Source organism: Pseudoliparis swirei, chromosome 10, assembly GCF_029220125.1.
Source record: "Pseudoliparis swirei isolate HS2019 ecotype Mariana Trench chromosome 10, NWPU_hadal_v1, whole genome shotgun sequence".
NCBI classification, from domain to species: Eukaryota; Metazoa; Chordata; class Actinopteri; order Perciformes; family Liparidae; genus Pseudoliparis; species Pseudoliparis swirei.
The window spans coordinates 3211645-3231548 of NC_079397.1; the positions used below are offsets into that span (position 1 = coordinate 3211645).

Consider the following 19904-nt stretch of genomic DNA (forward strand, 5'->3'; position numbering starts at 1 on the left):
CCTTGAATCCTTAAATAAAAATAATAAATAATTAAATTTAAATAAAAAAATATATATAAACTTAAAATATATATAAAATATATATATATATATATATATATATATATATACAATATATATTAATTTCTTTACAACATATTTAAGTAGAGCAACGTAGAACTAAAACATAAAACAAACATGATAGAGTTAAAAAAAGAAGAAAAAAAGAGAAGGAAAACAGTTATTTTTACTCATTAGTCATGCTGGGGAGGGGGCGTCGTCACGTCTTCAAATCAGGTGATCCGGGCTTCCGTAGCCGAGAAGCACATGACCAGGAAACAAGGAAGTGTTGTCTGCAACAGAAACAGGGCCGAGTCTGTCTCGGGTTCTTTATATTCTCCTGGTCGCCAACATTTCAGTCGCAGAGACGAAAGGAGGAGAGGACAGCGGCGACAGTTTGTCACTAGTTTGGTAAAATAAAATGGGTTTATTACGTTGCCTGTTAATCTGCGTCACGCTGTGGAGCAACGGCGTGTTTGGGAAATCATCCCGGAGACCGAACATTGTTTTGATCCTCACCGACGACTTGGACATCGCCATCGGGGGTCTGGTGAGTTGTTCCTTTCGTGCACGTGTACGTGTGTGCGTGTGCGTGTTTGTTTGTTTGTTTGTGTACGTGTGTTTTTAAGTACCAGAGAGTCGTGACTTTGCTCTTGCACATCTACACAATATATATAATATTTAGATAATATACATATATACAATGTTTGTATATATATATATAAATAAATGATTAACAAGTTAAAAAATATATGTATATTTGTACGATATTATAATATATTTATATATATATATATTTTAAAGATTTATTTATTATTCATTCATATTTATATATATATAACATTGTTTATTTAAAGTGTGTTTCACAAACAAGAAATTGTGTCTGTTGATTGATGCGTGACTATATATATATATTAGTCATATTAATAGACACACTTTAAAATAGGAACATGTTCAATATATTATGACAAATAAAATAGTACCTTAAAACAAGAATTTTATGAAAGTGTAAAAAGGGAACTTGTTGCCTAATAAGAGGATACTTTCCTTCCAGACTCCCCTCCCCAAGACGAAAAAACTCATTGGCGATGCAGGAATATCGTTCACAAACGCTGTAAGTATCATCATCATCTTCTTCATCTTCATCAAGACGAAGTGGATGAAAGAAAACCCGATGCAGACATTGACACACGGGTGTTTCCCTCCCCGCCTCCAGTTCGTGGCCAGCCCTCTGTGCTGCCCGAGTCGAGCCAGCATCCTGACGGGGAAGTACCCGCACAACCACCACGTCATCAACAACACGCTGGAGGGCAACTGCAGCAGCACCGCCTGGCAGAAGAGCCAGGAGGCGCACACCTTCCCCGCCCTGCTGCGGGCCGACGACGGCTACCAGACCTTCTTCGCCGGGAAGTATCTGAACCAGGTAATTCACTTTTTAAAAAATCATGTTTACGTCATCGCAGATTGACTTCCTGTTCATTTAAATGTGTACGGACGCCGGGATCCACACAACGGCTCTTTTTTATCAACTAATAACCCGTAAACATTGTTTTTAGAGCTTTGTTTGCAATACATAGTTGCCTCCAGGGGATTGACAGCTGATGGATGCAGTCACAAGATGTTTTGTCGTGTGTTTATAAAGTGATGTTAAAGTCCAGCTGTCAGAGTTGCGTCATCCCTTGTGATAGACAGACGGTCGAATGGAGAACCTAATAACAAACGGACGACCCTGTTTTCTAACTTCCCCTCCCTCCCTCCTTGTATCTCAGTGTTTCTTCACTCGTTTCCTCGTCACAGGTCAGCAGCACTCGTGTCCGACGTTTGGTCAAAGCTGAAAATAGAATGAAAAAGCGTGTGTGAGGCATCTTTTGAAACAAATCAATATTTATCATTGAATGCAATAAATTGTTGCGGCTGCCTTCCTGGATTTTGTTTGTATGTGTATATATCTACATTTGTTTATTTATATATTTGTTTATATTTATATATGTATATATATATACCATCGTTTCTACCATTTATTTATATTCCTCTGGTTCTTGTTTTTTGTGCTGCTGTGTTCATCTTGTTGGTGTGTATTTTAAACTAATACACATGGCACTATTTGTGTGTTTCAGTACGGGCACGCGGAGGCCGGTGGAGTGGAGCACGTTCCTCCAGGCTGGAACCACTGGCTCGGACTGGTACGACTGAAAGTATCTTCTGAAGCCACACATTTACTTCCTGTCTCAAATATTTGGTCCACTTTTGGTCAGAATCGAGGTATTAAAATGGTTAAGTTAATATAACCCATTAAAATCCAGCTCAGAAGCTGCTGCTGTCCAACTGGAGCTTTTCTAAAGGAAGTCGAGTTCTCAGACGCAGTACCTCTTTCGTCCACAGGGGTTGCCAAATATCATCACAACATGAAAGTGTCGATTGTATTATTACCACACTTGTTTTTCTGTGGTGACCTTTGACCCTTCCCTGGACACCAGTGGACAATTCTCATGTCCCATGATGCACTTCTTGTTGTGTTCGAGGGTTTCTGTAAACTCTTTCAGAAAATAACATTTTAACCCTTTTTTAAAATAATAATGTTTGAGCTCACCAACGTCTCCGTGGGAAGTTGAGTTTCTCTCCTAAAGCGTGACACTTGAGTTCAGGCCATGTGGTCATGTGACTGGACGCTCGCTGCAGAAAGAGCCAAAAATAGATTTAGTTGACGGTTCTTTAACTAGTTCACAGAAGTCAAAGGTCACGGCTGTAAAATACGACGGCAGACGAGTTTATCTCAGCTGTGACTGAACAAACAACGAAAACCTCATGACGGCTTATCAACACGAGAAGGTCAGGCAGTTTGTGTGTGTATATATATATATATGTGTATATATATTATGTGTGTGTGTATATATATTTTTGTTATATATTATATTTTATTATTTATATATATATATATTTTTGTTTTTGGTGTGTGTGTATATATATATATACACACACTGCGTCCCCAACTTCACTATAAGAGTATTTCATAAAGTTGTTGTTGTGTTTTCCAGGAGAAGAACTCTAAATACTACAACTACACTCTGTCTGTGAACGGGAAGGCCGAGGCCCACGGAGCGGACTACAGTAAGGACTACCTGACGGACGTCCTGGTGAGCGGATCAAACGCCCCTCTTCTCACACATGGAGTTCAATAACAGACTGTGTAGCTTTTTAAATACTCTGAATGTTAGAAGTTAGTTCTTAAGCTTCTGAAGTCACGATTCTGATACTCTGTCTTCCTTCTTTCCTTCTTTCTTTCTCTCTGCCTTTCTCCTTTCTACTTTCATTTCTCCTTCTTCCTTCTCTCCTTTTTTTTCTTTCTCTCTCCCTTTCTCCTTCCGACCTTCATTTCTCCTTCTTCCTTTTTTTCCTCCCTACCTTTCTTTCTTTCTCTTCATTCTTTTATTCTTCCTTTCTCATTCTTCATTCCTTCCTTTCTCCTCCCTTTTCCCCCTCCATCCCTCCCCCCTCAGGCCAACCGGTCTCTGGACTTCCTCCAGTACAAGTCGAGCCTCCAGCCGTTCTTCATGCTGGTCTCCATCCCGGCCCCCCACTCCCCCTGGACCTCGGCCCCCCAGTACGAGCATCGCTTCAACAGCACCAAGGCCCCCCGGGGCCCCAACTTCAACATCCACGGCAAGGTACCGGCCCCTCCTCCTCCCTTCATTTAAGGACCCCTCCTCCCTTCATTTAAAAAATATATATATATTTAAATGCCTCTTCTTTCCCTCCAGGACAAACACTGGTTGATCCGTCAGGCCAAAACCCCGATGACCAACTCGTCGGTTCAATTCCTGGACGACGTCTTCAGGAAGAGGTGAGTCTCCTCCTCCTTCCTGTCCTCTTCCCTCTCTCCTCCTCCTCCTTCCTGTCCTCTTCCCTCCTTCCTGTCCTCTTCCCTCCTTCCTGTCGTCTTCCCTCTCCTCCTCCTTCCTGTCCTCTTCCCTCTCTCCTCCTCCTCCTTCCTGTCGTCTTCCCTCTCCTCCTCCTTCCTGTCCTCTTCCCTCTCTCCTCCTCCTCCTTCCTGTCCTCTTCCCTCTCTCCTCCTCCTCCTTCCTGTCCTCTTCCCTCTCCTCCTCCTCCTCCTTCCTGTCGTCTTCCCTCTCTCCTCCTCCTTCCTGTCCTCTTCCCTCTCTACTCCTCCTTCCTGTCCTTCCCTCTCTACTCCTCGTCCTTCCTGTCCTCTTCCCTCTCTCCTCCTTCCTGTCCTCTTCCCTCTCTCCTCCTTCCTGTCCTCTTCCCTCTCTCCTCCTCCTTCCTGTCCTTCCCTCTTCCTGTCCTCTTCCCTCTCTCCGTCCTCCTCCTTCCTGTCGTCTTCCCTCTCTCCTCCTCCTTCCTGTCCTCTTCCTGTCCTCTTCCCTCTCTCCTCCTCGTCCTTCCTGTCCTTCCCTCTCTACTCCTCGTCCTTCCTGTCCTCTTCCCTCTCTCCTCCTCCTCCTTCCTGTCCTCTTCCCTCTCTCCTCCTCGTCCTTCCTGTCCTTCCCTCTCTCCTCCTCCTCCTTCCTGCCCTCTTCCCTCTCTCCTCTTCCTGTCCTTCCCTCTCTCCTCCTCCTGCCTGTCCTTCCCTCTCTCCTCCTCCTGCCTGTCCTTCCCTCTCTCCTCCTCCTGCCTGTCCTTCCCTCTCTCTGTCCTCCTCCTCCCTGTCCTCTTCCCTCTCTCTGTCCTCTCTTCCCGTGTGCTTGTCTTTACGTGTAGTTGCCCTCTCCGGCCTCTAGGTGGCGCACGCTGCTGTCGGTGGACGACCTGGTGGAGAAGCTCGTGAAGAGGTTGGAGGTCAGAGCGGAGCTGGAGAACACGTATGTGTTCTTCACCTCCGACAACGGCTACCACACGGGTATGGCACACACACACACACACACACACACACACACGATGTATTAACCCTTCGTTGTGTTTTCTCTCTGCAGGTCAGTTTTCTCTTCCCCTGGACAAGCGTCAGCTCTACGAGTTCGACATCAAGGTTCCTCTCATGGTCCGAGGGCCCAACATCAAGCCCAACCAGACCAGCCGGGTGGGTACACACACACACACACATACACACACACACTCTGAACTAAACCAGTGGCTGTGGTTCAGATGCCGGTGGCCAACGTGGACCTGGGCCCGACCATCCTGGACATCGCCGGCCACGACATCGACAAGACGCAGATGGACGGGACGTCCTTCCTGCCGCTGATGGTGAGTCGTGTTTGATTCATGAAAAACAGAAACAATTTTCTACAAGTTAGTCACGTTTAATAGACTTTTAGAACGAGCTGCTGGGAGGAAGCGCGTCCTGATGACGGTTTCACAAACCTGTTTCCAAAATGAATCCTCAACGGTCTATCTGTTTTTGAATATCTTTTTTTTGAGAAAATAAATACAACAAATATATATATTTCTCATATATACATATAGATATTTCTTTTTAAATATATATTTATTTATATATATATATACTTGTCATATATAGATATTTTTTCTTCTATATTTATTTATATATATATACATACTTGTCATATAGATATTTATTTATATATATAGATATATAAACTTCTCATAAATATATCTTTTAATATATTTATATCGATTTATATGTTATATATATAAATGTGTGTATATATATATTTATAAATAAAAAAATTATATGTGTATATATATATATTTTTCCTCATTTAAAAAATTTACCTAATCTAAAATGTTACGTTGGTGAAGTAGAAAACCTTAATAAATGGTCGTCACCAAAATATAATGATAATTCAAATCTCTCTCTCCCCCCCCTCCCCCCCACCTCCCTCCAGGAGGGGAAGGTGAACAGCAGCAGCTGGAGGACCGACGTCCTGGTGGAGTACGAAGGAGAAGGAAGCAACGTGACCGACCCGGCGTGTCCGCTGCTCGGCCCCGGAGTCTCGGTAACACTTTACACTTTTAATAACCATTTGTTTACGTCTTGTATTTATTTAATAAAGAAGCAGCTTAATTATCATATTCCCTCTCTCCCACCCGTCGTCTGTTTCTCCAGGAGTGTTTCCCCGACTGTGTGTGCGAGGACTCGTACAACAACACGTACGCCTGTGTGCGGACCGTCGCCCCCTCTGTCAACATGCAGTACTGCGAGTTTGACGACAACGAGGTTCGTTTATTTATTTTGATTAAGTATATTTATATCATATTTTTATATTTATATATCTATTTGTATTATATCTATAATATATATTGTGTGTATATATATAGATTAAAAAATTATTATATATATATTGTATAATTTATTTTTGTATATATATATATTTTTTAAATATATACATACAAATATTAAATATTTGTACCCACTCATTTGTGAAGAAAATGTTTTTGAAATATTCTAAATGAACAGATATCTATATTATCAATAACTTTTTTGTTTCAAATGTGGATGAACTACTTTTATTAAATAAAGTGCTTTGAAAGCCACGAGTTCGTGAAGGTTTCCTCTGCTTTGGCGCCACCCCGTGGCCGAATGCATAATTTCAGCTTCCTTGTCTTGACGTGGTTTCTCGGGGTCTGCTGCCCCCTGCAGGTGTTCGTGGAGGTCTACAACATGACCGCCGACCCCTACCAGCTCACCAACATCGCCAAGACCATCGACCAGGAGGTCCTGGAGAAGATGAACCACCGGCTCATGATGCTGCAGTCGTGCTCCGGGCCGTCGTGCCGCACGCCCGGCGTGTACGACGCCAGGTCAGAGAGAGAGACTCGTTTATATTTATATGAACTTTAGAGACACGCTGTCCACTTGTGATGAGGTCACAACATCTTTAGGTTATAAAAACATGAAGAAAATATAGAAAGATAACACAAGATACTCATTTAAAAAGAATCTGGTGCATTAATTTAGCTTCCATGGCCAGAAAATACAATAATAATGTTTTAATATAATTTGTAACGTTTTATCTAAAAAATAAACACTTTTATATTTAAACTCTAATTTAAAGTTAATTTTAACAACATACAAAAATAGAAATGTCACATATCTGGAATTTCTGAATAATATTTAACAAACAAATTTGTAATTTGTAGTCTTATCTGACAATTTAAAATGTTAAAAATAAACACTTTTTGGTTAAAAACTTTTTTTTAAACTACAGTGAATACAACATTTAAAAAGTAAAAACATATTTTGAAAATATTTTTCAACAAATTAGATTTTTCAAAATAAAAGCTCGTTTTAAAATCCAATACAATAATCATGCATTATTATAGAAAATTTTATTCTCAATAAATGTTGAGACAAACTTCACATTTTATTTAATTCGACTGTCTCTATCATCAAATAATTAGTACGGAATTACACAACTTTGATATTACAGACCCACGAAATAAAAATGATGTTACTAAATATATAATTATTATTCTGGAGCCTTCGTGTTAAACAGCTTCTCTAACACAGAATATTAATCCTCTGTCTCGTGTCTTCAGGTATAAATTTGACCCTCGGCAGATGTTTCCGAGCCGCAGCCGGCGGCTGAAGAAGACGAAGTAGTACGAAGAGGAAGATGAAGAGGAGGGGCTGTGTTGTCTTGTTGTTTTCGGGCCTTTTCGTGCTGCTGTTGCCTTGTTTTCAGGCCTCCTGATGAAAAAGGGACCAGGTGGGTGCTAGACCCCTCTGGGTGCTGGACCCCCTTTTTTTAAAGCTTCCAGACCGGGCGGTCGTAAATTTACAGCCTCGAGCCATTCATCTTGTTTTTAGTTTAACATCATATCAGTGGCCGGTTCGTCGAAGGTCTTTTATTTTCATTATTTGAATTTAAAATGTTGGTCCTCAAGAATTTCAATCGAGATCAAAGAGGGAACCGGCGAACTCGGACGTTTTCTCGCAGTTATCAATCTAGCTTTATTTCTTCAAATAATCGTTGAGCTGAAATATAATTTGTCCAAACTTCGCAAAAAGTGCCAAGCCTGAAAATAATCTTTCGCGAAAGTTCATACATTTATGAAAAATTAGCTTTTTTTTCTTAAATTACCAGCTGTGACATTATTACTAAAAATATCAATTATGAATGAATTAATTCTCAGCTCTTGAATGTTTGGCCTGATGGAAATCAATACCAGGTTAACGATGCATAAATAAATATGAACTTCCATCTGATTTTGAGGTAAATCACTTTAACGTTTACATGCCGTTCATTTGAGTATAAACTTCCATCTAAACTAGAATATTATTTAAAAAAAATTATAAGCCATGAAAACCACGTAGGAGGAATTAAATTATTATTTTTTTCAAAATGAAAGTCAGAAACTTGAGTATTCTGTGCGTGTGAGAAGTCGATGATGGCGAGGTAACGATCACATGACTTTAAAAAGGAAAATCTTATAACGATTAGTTTTTTAAGTTTCAGATTATTTTTGTCACCATAAATCAGACAAATAAACAGCAAAACTTTAAATGAGCAGCAAAAAAAAAAGTAAATCTTGCCAGATTAATTTGATCTTGTACCTTTTTTTTTGAGATAAAACTATTTAGATCCGACTTAAATAAATTTGGATTTTAATTCATCGAGTCTTGAACGTTTCATACCGAATTTATTTGTCACGACTGTCACTTTAAATGGACAGAAAAACATGAATTTTTATGTTAAAGGAGGGAACACTGACGACCTAAAACTATTTATCGTTTATCGTTCCACTGAGCCAAATATGAAACATTATTTCAGGAGATTAATTTCAGAAAAATAGATTTATTTAGCCATAAAAAGGCCTTTTCTCACTTTTAGATCAGTCGTTATCTTTGTTTAAAATATTTTTTTAATCAATTCTTAATTTTCTTTTACGCCAAATAAAGAAATCTCTATTTTTAAGTTATCTCCTTTTTAAAGGAAACTAATTGTTTTCTTTGGATATTTATTTTTCCATAAACATTTATTTCAAAAGGTCGATACATTTGAAATTATTTTATTTTGAAACTGATCAAATCTGTGTAGATTAACGTCCAACCAAAAATCTGATTACTTCTGAAGCAAAATAAATATAAAGTATTGAATGACATTCAGTCATTTTGTTATAAGACTGAATCTGTATTTTTTTAATGTGAATTATTTTCAGACTAATCAATCAGAGGAACCGCAAAACGTGAATCAACGGATTAACATTTATTATTATTCTCCACGCCTCCTTTCTTCCTCTTTCAGAACTGAATTAATGTGACAAACATGAAGATTTCCTCTCGTTTCAATTCACTGATGCACTTTTTAAATCTGTCGGAATGTGATTTATTTTGAAACTCTTAGTTTTATGAAATTGTCCTGTTAGAATAGTTTCATGTGATATGAATATGTAATTTTTGGCTGTTTTTTGTCCAAATAAAGAGATTCTCTAAACTTCACGATGTCTTGCTCAGTTTATGAATATATTACAAGCAAAAACATATTTAGATATTCCTATATACATATTTTAAGGATATTTTGACATTTTATTGAAATTTAGGGTTCATCTAAATTCTAAAGTTTGAGTTAAACAGAAGTTGTTAAGTATTTGGCAACTATTTTTTAGAATGTTTCATTTCCTTTATAACCTGAAAATGTGATAACCAAAACAGTGAGCTTTTATTTTGAAAGCAGCGTTAGCTTGCTTCCTCTAGTGGGGTAGGGTGTCAGGTCAGGAGGAGGAGCTGCCAGAATACCTTCAAATAGCTTTTCCTTTATGGATAAATTATCAAATCTAAATTATTTATTTTGGGAAGTGAACATTGTTAGTTTGTTTTTGAGGGATTTATTTATTAAGGTTTTTAAGACGTAAATCAAAAGAGATGCAGATTAATTTCTGCTCTCGTCCCACTTACATCTTAAAGAAAAGAAACGAGAATGAAAAGATAGAGAAAAAGAACGAGAAGAATAATGAGAAGAACAAGGAGGAGAATGAGAAAAAGAAGAGAACAAGGAGAAGATGAACAAGAATGAGAATAAGAACAAAAAGAAGGAAGAGGAAGAAGAGAATAAAAACCAAGCCCTCCTGTTTGAACCTTTATTTAAGAACGATTCAGAGAAAACAGACAGAAATAAAATCTTCGAGTTTCTTTCCTCCGTCGACGCTTCGACAGAATAAAATGAAACGGGCACATCGAGGACAAAAAGGCAAAAATTAAACTAAATTTTAAATAGTGAAATCTGTCTTCTGCTGCCTCGTCTCGGTGAATTGATCGTCTCCTTTTTCAGAAAGTTCTTCGGTTCTAAACGAGATAATATAGTCCGACTGAAGTCAAGAAAATAAATATTTGCATCTATAAAATAATTGTTCAGGTAATTTGGGACGTGTTTCAGGACATGTTTCACAAGAGGAAACCTGGGGAATACTCTCATTCGATTGGCTGAAACCAGAGCATTTCTTTCCCCACAAGCAACCAATTAAAACCTTTAATTGTGTTTTCAGTTGATTGATTAATTGCTTTTTTTCTCCAGTGACAAACAATCATCTTTATGACATTTGAATATAAAACAATTAAACTTATTGAACACAGAGCCGTGTCACGAGCTTAAAATAACTGACTAAACACGTAGAAACAGGAGTGGAGCTTAACCAGATTTTCAAAAGAAGATGACAGTATTATATGTTGAAATGGCAACAGGAGAAAAACATAAAAAAGGAAAATTAAAAATAACACCCGTTTTCCCTGAATTCAAAGTTAAAGTGCCCCAAAAAAAATTATACAACTCGTCCGGTTTGATGTGTTTTAACAGTTAAAAGTTGTTTATCAGATACAACAACAACAACATGGCTTTAAGATTGATTCTGTTTCCATGCAGACCTTAGTCTCAATTTTAAATTAAATAACAGGGAAGCAAAAGAAGGTCTAAGCATTTTGAGCTTTACAAGTCAAACCCTTGATGACCTTTCTGACCTTTGTGTTTGTATTTGCTCCCCCAGCATTAGTGTCTGAGAGTAGAATAAACGAGGTTAAAACCCCTTTTAATAAAATAATAACTATATATTGTTCTCCCTCCAGTGGGAAAAGGCCCCATCACATGTTTTGCTCCAGGCAACACCACAAAAATATCTTTGGTTATAATTTAAAAAAATAGTTCGACACTGAAATGAGGAGTTGCAGTGTTTGTCCACTAGGCGGCGGTGTTGTACTTCTTTCAGTACCTCAAGAATAAGAATATACACTTTTATTAATCCCCAAGGGGAAATTAGTTCTCTGCATTTAACCCATCCTTTCCTTTATTATTAAGGCAGGCTGCTGCAGAAGCGCCCAAAGCAACAACAGTGCCTTGCTCAGCTCAAAGACTTCGACTTGCAAAACTTGGGGGGAGAGGGGGATCGAACCCAACACCCACACGTTGCAGGACGGCCCTCTTACCCCACTGAGCTAAAGCCGCCCACAAGCAATAAAGCATTTGACATCTTTTATGACCTTTGACACTTTTCATTAAAGGATTTGTAGTTTTTCAAACGTGATTGTCGTAGTTTTGTCTCATGTCTGAAAATTTGCCGATTAGAAAAGCAAAAATAAAACAGAAATATCTACAAAACTACATTTAAACCTCTTTGGTCTCTAAGCCCCAAATGATAAAGTTGCATAATACGAAACACAACATTGCATATGTGTATGTATAGATCTATATAAATAAATACATTTATATATATATATATTCATATAAACAAATATATTTATATATAAATATATAGAGAAATATGTATAAATATATATCTAAATAATATATATACATTTAAATATATAGATATTTAAGGCAGCGATTTACTTTCCATAAACAACTTTTCAACCTTTTCTTGCATAACTTTCATTGACTTGATGTTCTTCCATTCTTTACCTTACACTTCCATCCTTTCCTTCTTTCCTCTTTGATATCTTCCACTTGTATCCACCGGGCTGACGAGGAGGTCACAGCTGCAGCTTTTAAATGCTTTTTTAAAATGAGCGTCTGCAGACAGACGGGCGACCGCCATCTTGCTCTGCAGCCATCGGCGCTCACGACCTCCGACCTCTGACCTCCTCTTTATGATCAGCGGTGGGTCACAAGCAGTTACGGTCACTGACTTCCTGATATATCTTCCTTGCTCCAGTTCTCTTCTACTTCCTCTACGCTGCTCGGTCAACCTCCAGAAACCAGCTGACGCTCCTTCCTCTGACCACTCAAGGTCAAAAGGTCAAATCTATCCAAACCACATCAAGTCCGCTCAGGCTTCAATTCCCAAAGTTCATCCCCGCTCGCCATCACAAACAATCGTTACAACCAAAAGTGAATAGAATGTTTCATTCTGCGCTCAGCGAGGTAATAAGAGATAAAAGTTTCTCCTGAAGTCGGTAAAGTTTGTGTTTCAGTCGCTTTAAAACCTCTTTTTAAACTCTCTGGACCTCCGTCACGACATTCAGGGCGACGGAGTCTGCAGTGTCAAATAAAAAAATATACAAATAATAATAATAATATTAATAATTAAAGAGAGCAATATTTTATTTTTTTACGCATTAGAAATCAATTTGTATTTTATAACATTGTGTTGCTTTTTTGACCGTATTCATTAATAAATGTGCCAATTAATGAACAAAATAAAATAAAAAATGTTATTTTTAAGGATATTAAAATGTACTTTTATTCATAAAAAGATAAGAAGCTACATTAACAAATTAAATATCAAATTGTTATTAAAGGGTCTTTAATTTACTAATTATTAGCCATTCAAGACGCAAGAAGGAAACCATATTATTAATTGATAAATGTATCACAATTTTACTTATTTGTGGGTATTTTATTGTTTATTTTACCATCTTTATGTTGTAATAAAAGCATTAAAAGTAAAGTCATATTTTTCGTTTGCGCTCTGTTGACTCCGCAGCTCGTCGTTCCTTCTTCACTTCCAGTGTTTTCTCTAAATCTTTTATTTATATATATTTTAGCCCTCTTGTGTATTTTGTGTTAAACTAGTCAACCATTGGTGCAATGCCTCTGTTCGAAAAGAAACTAATAAAAATAAGACTTGTTTCAACAAAACAAAACACAATTAAAAAAATGAAAAAAGTTTCACCCATATAAATTAAAAAAATATGTACAGATCTTTAAAACAAAATAATCCTCTAACTCAACATGTGTCCTCGAGTCATTACAAGGCTGAAAAGAGGAATTATATAAATTATAGAGTGAGAGAGGAGGAGGAGGAGGGCACAGTGAAGTCTCTTTGGTTCACGTCTTTAATCCGTTTAAACTCCGGCATCCAGACTTTGTCCTTTTTGTCCCTGGTGGCTTGCCGTCCGTCAGTTCCTCTTCTTTATATCATCCCCCTCTCTTCCAGGCGCTCCTCTCTTCTCTCTCTGCGTTCACCTCCTTCTCTCCGTCCATATACATCTTTCTCCCCGTAGGAGGCGTAAACAAATAAAAGTAACGCATCACCTCCTCCGGCCCAGCAGGGGGCAGCGGTCCCGGTTCAGGAGGGCGACTCCTCTGAGGAGGGCGACTCCTCTGAGGAGGGCGACTCCTCTGAGGAGGGCGACTCCTCTGAGGAGGGCGACTCCTCTCAGGAGGGCGACTCCTCTCAGGAGGGCGACTCCTCTCAGGAGGGCGACTCCTCTGAGGAGGGCCCCCTCTGCCCCCGCGCCTCCCTCAGCGCCTCCTGCAGTCGGAGGCGGTACGCGTCGTAGCGCCGCTCCACCGCCTCCTGCTGCTCCTTCTCCTCCTTCTCCAGGATCCGCAGGAAGTTGCGCAACTCGGGGATGGAGAACGCGTCCCACTGAAGAGAAACAACAACAACACTCTGTTTGTTTTCCTTAAATCATGAGTATAATTATAATAGTTTTATATACAGTAATAGTTTATTGACAGAAAAGATGGATGAATAAAAAAAGTGGAAAAGGACACGGAAGAACAACAACAACAAGAAAAAAAAGAAGAACAAGAAGAACAGGAAGAAAAAGAAGAACAACAACAACAACGAGGAGGAGACGACGACGACAACGAGGAGAGAAGAATAAGAGGCTTTAAGTATTGGAAAGAGGAGAAGGATGAAAAAAGGTGAGGAGGGAGGAAGAGGAGAGAAAGGGAATGATAGGAATACACATTTAACTGTAAATGTGTTGAAGAAGGCGGAGAGATGGTGGAGGTGGAGGTGAAGGAGATGAAGAAGATGAAGGAGGTGGAGGAGGTGAAGAAGAAGCGTTACCATGACTTCGCCCGTCTGCTGTTCTCTGAGTACGAAGCTCAGCGTGTCGCCTTCAGGTCCGGCCACGAGGCGAAGGAACAGCGGCTGCTCGCCGTCCGCCAGCTTACACACGTACACTGCAGCACACACACACAGAGAGAGACACACACACACACACACACACACAGAGAGACACACAGAGAGACACACACACACACAGAGACACACACACACACACAGAGAGACACACAGAGAGACACACACACACACACACACAGAGAGAGACACACACACACAGAGAGAGACACACACACACACAGAGACACACACACACACACAGATTAATGTATGTGCTACACGATGTGCCGTCCTTTAAGCCTCGTGCCGGCACCACTGCGGTCACTGCAGTGTGTGTGTGTGTGTGTGTGTGTGTGTGTGTGTGTGAACGGGCAGAAGATGAAAGGATGGGTGCGGCACATTTAAGGACCTCAGTAACTCACAAAGACAGAGTGAGAGGAAGAGGTCGATGTTGTTGGTAATTGGAAAAGGTAAATCAAATAAATGTAATTAAATCTGCTAAATGTGTTGAAACAACTTCTTAATGCTAAGCTAACGCTAAGCTAATGCTAAGCTAACGCTAAGCTGCCGGATGTAGCTTCATATTTACTGATAATAGTCGTGTAATGGTGTAAATATTAAGCTTCGCCAAGCAGCCGGTTAGCTTAGCTTAGCATACACACTGAAGACGGGGGGAACAGTTAGCATGTGCTGTAAACAACAACACAACTGTCCCTTTAAGAGACCGAAGTCACCGATTTGAGTTTACAGCTTCGGGTTTAATACGAAGCTCAGTCGACACACACACACGCGCGTGCGTGCGTGCGTGCGTGTGTGTGTGTGTGCGCGGTCACACAACGTCTAGACGAGTCTTTTATGAGTCTCCAGTAATGAGAAGAAGAAAAGAAACAGAGCAGTTTGGAGAGCAGCGAGCTAATAAAAATCAGACTTCAAAATATATTTGTAAAAGTTTTTTTTAAATAAACATTTGTTTAAATATCTTCTCACGGTTGTTTTATAGAATAAGATCCATGAACGGCGTTTTTTTCCCTTTCTTGGAGACGCTGTGGATGATATTTGAAATCAAGCAACAGCTGCCTGATTCATAAAGAACCTCTGTGTGTGTGTGTGTGTGTGTGTGTGTGTGTATATATACACATACATACACACGTGTGTGGGTAATCCTACTGAGCTGCTGATAGTGGGGAGCGCCCTGCAGCATCCAGCAACATGAGGGCATTCTCACACACACACACACACACACACACACACACACACACACACACACACACACACACACACACACACACACACACACACTCTCTTACCTTGCTCCTCCCTGCGGTAGCGTTTGTACAGGGCGTATTTTGCCGGGTTGTCTGCAACTGTGAACTTGTTCAGCAGGGCGGCGATCACCTGCACACACACACACACACACACACACACACACACACTAGTCAAAACATGAACGGCACCATTGTGAACGTAGTATATATATTTGAGTTGTTAAATCTTTTAATAGGGTACAAACAACAGCTGCGTGCATTATTCTCTAGAACAGAACAGCTCAGAGTTCATTATCGTATTTATAGTCCAACATGTGACTTTTACGACGAGCTTTGTGTTACATTTACTTTGTATTAAATGTATATTAATGTACATTTCACGGTTGTCCCTTCAGCGTGTTGAATACTGTTTGAACGTCTTTCTTTGCCTTGAATCGAGTCGTCTGTGTTCTTAAAAGAGAATTTAAATAAACCTCTTATCTTTATTACGTTTGGTCTGCTGTTAAATTATCAGATTTATAATGAACAGAAACCCGACAGCCAATCAGAATGAAGACATCCAGACGTGATTCAATTAAACTTCAACATCAGCCGGCTGACTTCCACCCGTCTGTCACCAGACCCTCATCACTGTGTGTGTGTGTGTGTGTGTGTGTGTGTGTGTGTGTGTGTGTGTGTGTGAGCCACCTGTTTGACGGTGTTATTGGAGCTGATGTGGAGGGTGTTGGTGACCCCACTGGGCAGATAGAAGGCCTCCTCCACCCGGGCCCCGCCCGCCCCCCTCTGGCCCCCCCGCACCGTCACCGGCCTCCGCAGGTCCATCTGGACCTTCATGAAGCCCGTATACACACCAGTAGGGTTCTGGGAAAGAGAGAGGGGTGGGGGGGGGGGGAGATAGAGGAGGGGAGAGAGAGAACGAATGAGTTAAGAGAGATAATAGAGAGAAGCGATAGTAGAGAGATAAGAGAGAGATTATTTTTGAATAATCAATTATTGAAAAAATAGTGAAAACATCAGTAAAATGAATTAAAATCAAAAACAAAATCAGAACTCTGAGACTTTAGTGAACTTAAAACTTTGTATGAAAGTAAATTAACAACAATATAAACCAGAGGACCACAGAGCGTCTCCCAGTCCTCCCAGTTCACAGGACGGACGGCCTGCGCCTTAACCTCATTACTGCATGTGGGGCCTGGAGGTCTGTGTGTGTGTGTGTGTGTGTGTGTGCCTGTGTGTGCGTGTGTGCGCCTGTGTGTGTGCCTGTGTGTGTGTGCCTGTGTGTGTGTGTGTGCGTGTGTGTGCGCCTGTGTGTGTGTGCCTGTGTGTGTGTGTGAGTGTGTGTGTGTGCGCCTGTGCCTGTGTGTGTGTGTGTGTGAGTGTGTGTGTGTGCGTGTGTGTGCTCACCAGTGTCATCTTGAGGTGGTCCTTGGTCAGCGTGTTGTAAAGCTCGATGCGCTGCCGGATCTCCTCCCTGCTGAACTCCGTCCTCAGCTCCCTCTCCTTCTGCACCTCCTGGGGAATAAAGACAAGAGGGGGACACAATTCTTCATCAATAGATGAACTGATGATGACGAAGGAAACATCTGCTGCAGCATTAATCCACGCCTACAGCGTTCGTCTTTATCCGTTTACAACGAGCTTTTCTTCGGACTCGCTCGGGTTTTGTTGTGCAAACAAAAGAATAAACAAAAACAAACAAAGTCAACCTCAAAAGGTTTGAGAGACGTAAACAGATTTATAGATCTAATCTGTGTGTGTGTCTTCAGACTGTAATGCCCCAGAGTGTGTGTGTGTGTGTGTGTGCTTACATGGGCATAGTGCAGGCCTACTCGACGCCTATTAAAAACCACACACACACATTTACACACACACACACACACGATCCAGGGAGGCTTTGAAGGCACATGCACCCTTATATGGAAAACACACACTGCAAGAGAGAAAGACAAGGTGCCAATGCAACACGTGCACACATACACACGCACACGGGCCTTACGTAAGCCCACAACATTAAACAAGTCTGTCATCGCGTGTTTAGATAAGATTGAAAGAGAATTTGCAGCAGCTGAAAACTAGAAACTGGATGTTTATTGAAGATTAAAAGACAAACCTTCCATTTCTATCGTAATCTATTGCCAGATTAATATTGGGATTATTAGGTTGCATTCAGCAGCTGTTTTAGTGTCATTTGTGACGATAAACTAATCATTTAAAGTACTTTATTGAGGGAGAATTGACTCTCAAAAGCCATTTGCTTCTTTTCTCAGTTTTAAATAAAAGTAAATTGAATATCTTTGAGTTGTTTGGTGAAAATAAGCACATTTTAGAACGATTACGAAAAAAGAAAAGACAGTTAAAATCATCCCAGGAAGTGATGACAAACATCGTGAATCTGAGGAAATCAGATTAATATATTTAAACTGAATTGTGACGCTCAGCTTGACCTTTTCCCCGGTCAGTTCTTTTCCTTTCAGCACCTGCCAGGTGAGACGAGTCGAAGCTCATTGTTTACAGGGCGTGGCGAGGAAAGGAGATTATCTCGCCTCCTTACCGTCCACAGACAGACTAGTGGGGGAGGGGAGTGGACAATAACAAATAAAGTTGATGCCACTCCCTCCGGGGAATCCTTCCTCTCGTGGCCGTGCTCGATCTTTTTAAGTGACTTCATCACTTCCTGACTAGTTAAACCACTTATTCAAGCACGTCTGTCTTTAAATGGGAGTTAGAGGGACATAAGTTGAGTTTTTACAGTCGATTTTACTACAAAAGTGCAAATAGCTCCGACCTGAATGTGAATATTTTACAATATTTGAAGGCGTCTCTAATTCTGTTTGATTGAAGCCAATCAGAAGGCTCCATTGCTTCCCTCTGGGTGTGGATAGCGGCGCTCAGAAGGGGAAGAGGAACTGGGAGGGGAAGAGGAACTGGGAGACGGCGACCAGATCCCAAAACAAACGAGCTGCAACACGATGAGGTCACGCTCCGGTTTGAGAGCGCGGCGAATCCTCCCACTGAAGCCGGAAGATCAACACGGGACGGAGGACGAGAAGGAGGAGAGAAGGAGGACAGAAAGAGGATGAGAAGGAGGAGAGAAGGAGGACAGAAGGAGGAGAGAAGGAGGACGAGAAGGAGGACGAGAAGGAGGACAGAAGGAGGACGAGAAGGAGGATGAGAAGGAGGACAGAAGGAGGACGAGAAGGAGGACGAGAAGGAGGACAGAAGGAGGACGAGAAGGAGGACGAGAAGGAGGACGAGAAGGAGGACAGAAGGAGGACGAGAAGGAGGAGAGGAGGACGAGAAGGAGGACAGAAGGAGGACGAGAAGGAGGAGAGAAGGAGGACGAGAAGGAGGAGAGAAGGAGGACAGAAGGAGGAGAGAAGGAGGACAGAAGGAGGAGAGAAGGAGGACAGAAGGAGGACGAGAAGGACAGAAGGAGGACGAGAAGGAGAGAAGGAGGACGAGAAGGAGGACAGAAGGAGGACGAGAAGGAGGACGAGAAGGAGGAGAGAAGGAGGACGAGAAGGAGGAGAGAAGGAGGACGAGAAGGAGGACAGAAGGAGGACGAGAAGGAGGACAGAAGGAGGACAGAAGGAGGAGAGAAGGAGGACGAGAAGGAGGAGAGAAGGAGGACAGAAGGAGGACAGAAGGAGGACAGAAGGAGGACGAGAAGGAGGACAGAAGGAGGACAGAAGGAGGAAGAGAAGGAGGACAGAGAAGGAGGACAGAAGGAGGACGAGAAGGAGAGAAGGAGGACAGAAGGAGGAGAGAAGGAGGACAGAAGCAGGAGAGAAGGAGGAGAGAAGGAGGAGAGAAGGAGGAGAGAAGGAAAGTACAAAGCAGCTGGCGTTCGACCAGTCGTCTCACGTGTCTCCATCTTTAAGTTAAATCACTGATGTCTGCATCTCACGCTGTTGTGGGTCAAATAAACTTTATTTAAAATCCTCAAAAGGAACCGACTCTTTGGTCCCGGAGCGACCAGGAACAAGGAAAAAAAGAACAAAAAAAACAAAAAGAGCAGACAGAAAGAGAAGATTGGATGGAGAGACGAAGTCGTATCTTCATCTCTTTGTCGGAGCCTCTGGGTTCAACGACCGCGGTTTCAGAAATAAACACGGGGGCTGAAAGTTTAGTCTGCGTGAGGAAAGAAATGGCGTTTTCTTTTTTTCAAACTTTTATCACACACACACACACACACACACAGACACACAGCTGCAGCATTCCTGTCTTTGTTAAACACCGTCACACTCGTCTGCATCCACGATCTGTCAATATATGACGTCACTATGTAGGTGTGTGTGTGTGTGTGTGTGTGTGTGTGTGTGTGTGTGTGTGTGTGTGTGTGTGTAGACAAAACACGCCGAGCTCAGCGAAATAGACCCTGAAGCAGTGGACCGC

The 19904-nt window shown here is 41.2% G+C and overlaps 2 protein-coding genes across 4 annotated transcripts in view; one reads left to right on the forward strand and one right to left on the reverse strand.

Annotated features, from left to right (window-relative positions):
• Positions 1-329: 329 nt before the first annotated feature.
• On the forward strand, positions 330-9400 carry gnsa (glucosamine (N-acetyl)-6-sulfatase a). Its single transcript, XM_056425343.1, has 14 exons — positions 330-589; positions 1094-1153; positions 1256-1462; positions 2157-2222; positions 3075-3173; positions 3537-3704; positions 3798-3880; positions 4779-4897; positions 4971-5074; positions 5140-5241; positions 5844-5954; positions 6065-6175; positions 6599-6759; positions 7498-9400. The coding sequence occupies exons 1-14, from the start codon at positions 461-463 to the stop codon at positions 7559-7561; spliced, it is 1584 nt and encodes a 527-aa protein (XP_056281318.1). The 5' UTR covers positions 330-460; the 3' UTR covers positions 7562-9400.
• A 2460-nt stretch (positions 9401-11860) lies between these two features.
• The window catches only part of rassf3 (Ras association domain family member 3), a 41994-nt gene continuing 33950 nt past the window's right edge, over positions 11861-19904 (reverse strand). For all 3 annotated transcript variants that reach the window (XM_056425068.1, XM_056425070.1, XM_056425071.1), the window contains 5 exons: positions 16914-17021; positions 16197-16370; positions 15552-15639; positions 14188-14303; positions 11861-13758 (listed from right to left, as the gene is read on the reverse strand). In XM_056425068.1, coding sequence (XP_056281043.1) covers positions 13582-13758; positions 14188-14303; positions 15552-15639; positions 16197-16370; positions 16914-17021 — 663 coding nt within the window. In that variant the 3' untranslated portion in view covers positions 11861-13581. The remainder of the gene's footprint in view (positions 13759-14187; positions 14304-15551; positions 15640-16196; positions 16371-16913; positions 17022-19904) is intronic.

What these genes read in the sequence shown, in the direction of transcription:
- gnsa (XM_056425343.1), top strand. Translation starts at nt 461, where the DNA reads ATGGGTTTATTACGTTGCCTGTTAATCTGCGTCACGCTGTGGAGCAAC. An exon ending in CCGGGAAGTATCTGAACCAG is followed by an intron (nt 1,463 to 2,156) that starts GTAATTCACTTT and finishes TGTGTGTTTCAG; the next exon opens with TACGGGCACGCGGAGGCCGG. An exon ending in AGCCCAACCAGACCAGCCGG is followed by an intron (nt 5,075 to 5,139) that starts GTGGGTACACAC and finishes GCTGTGGTTCAG; the next exon opens with ATGCCGGTGGCCAACGTGGA.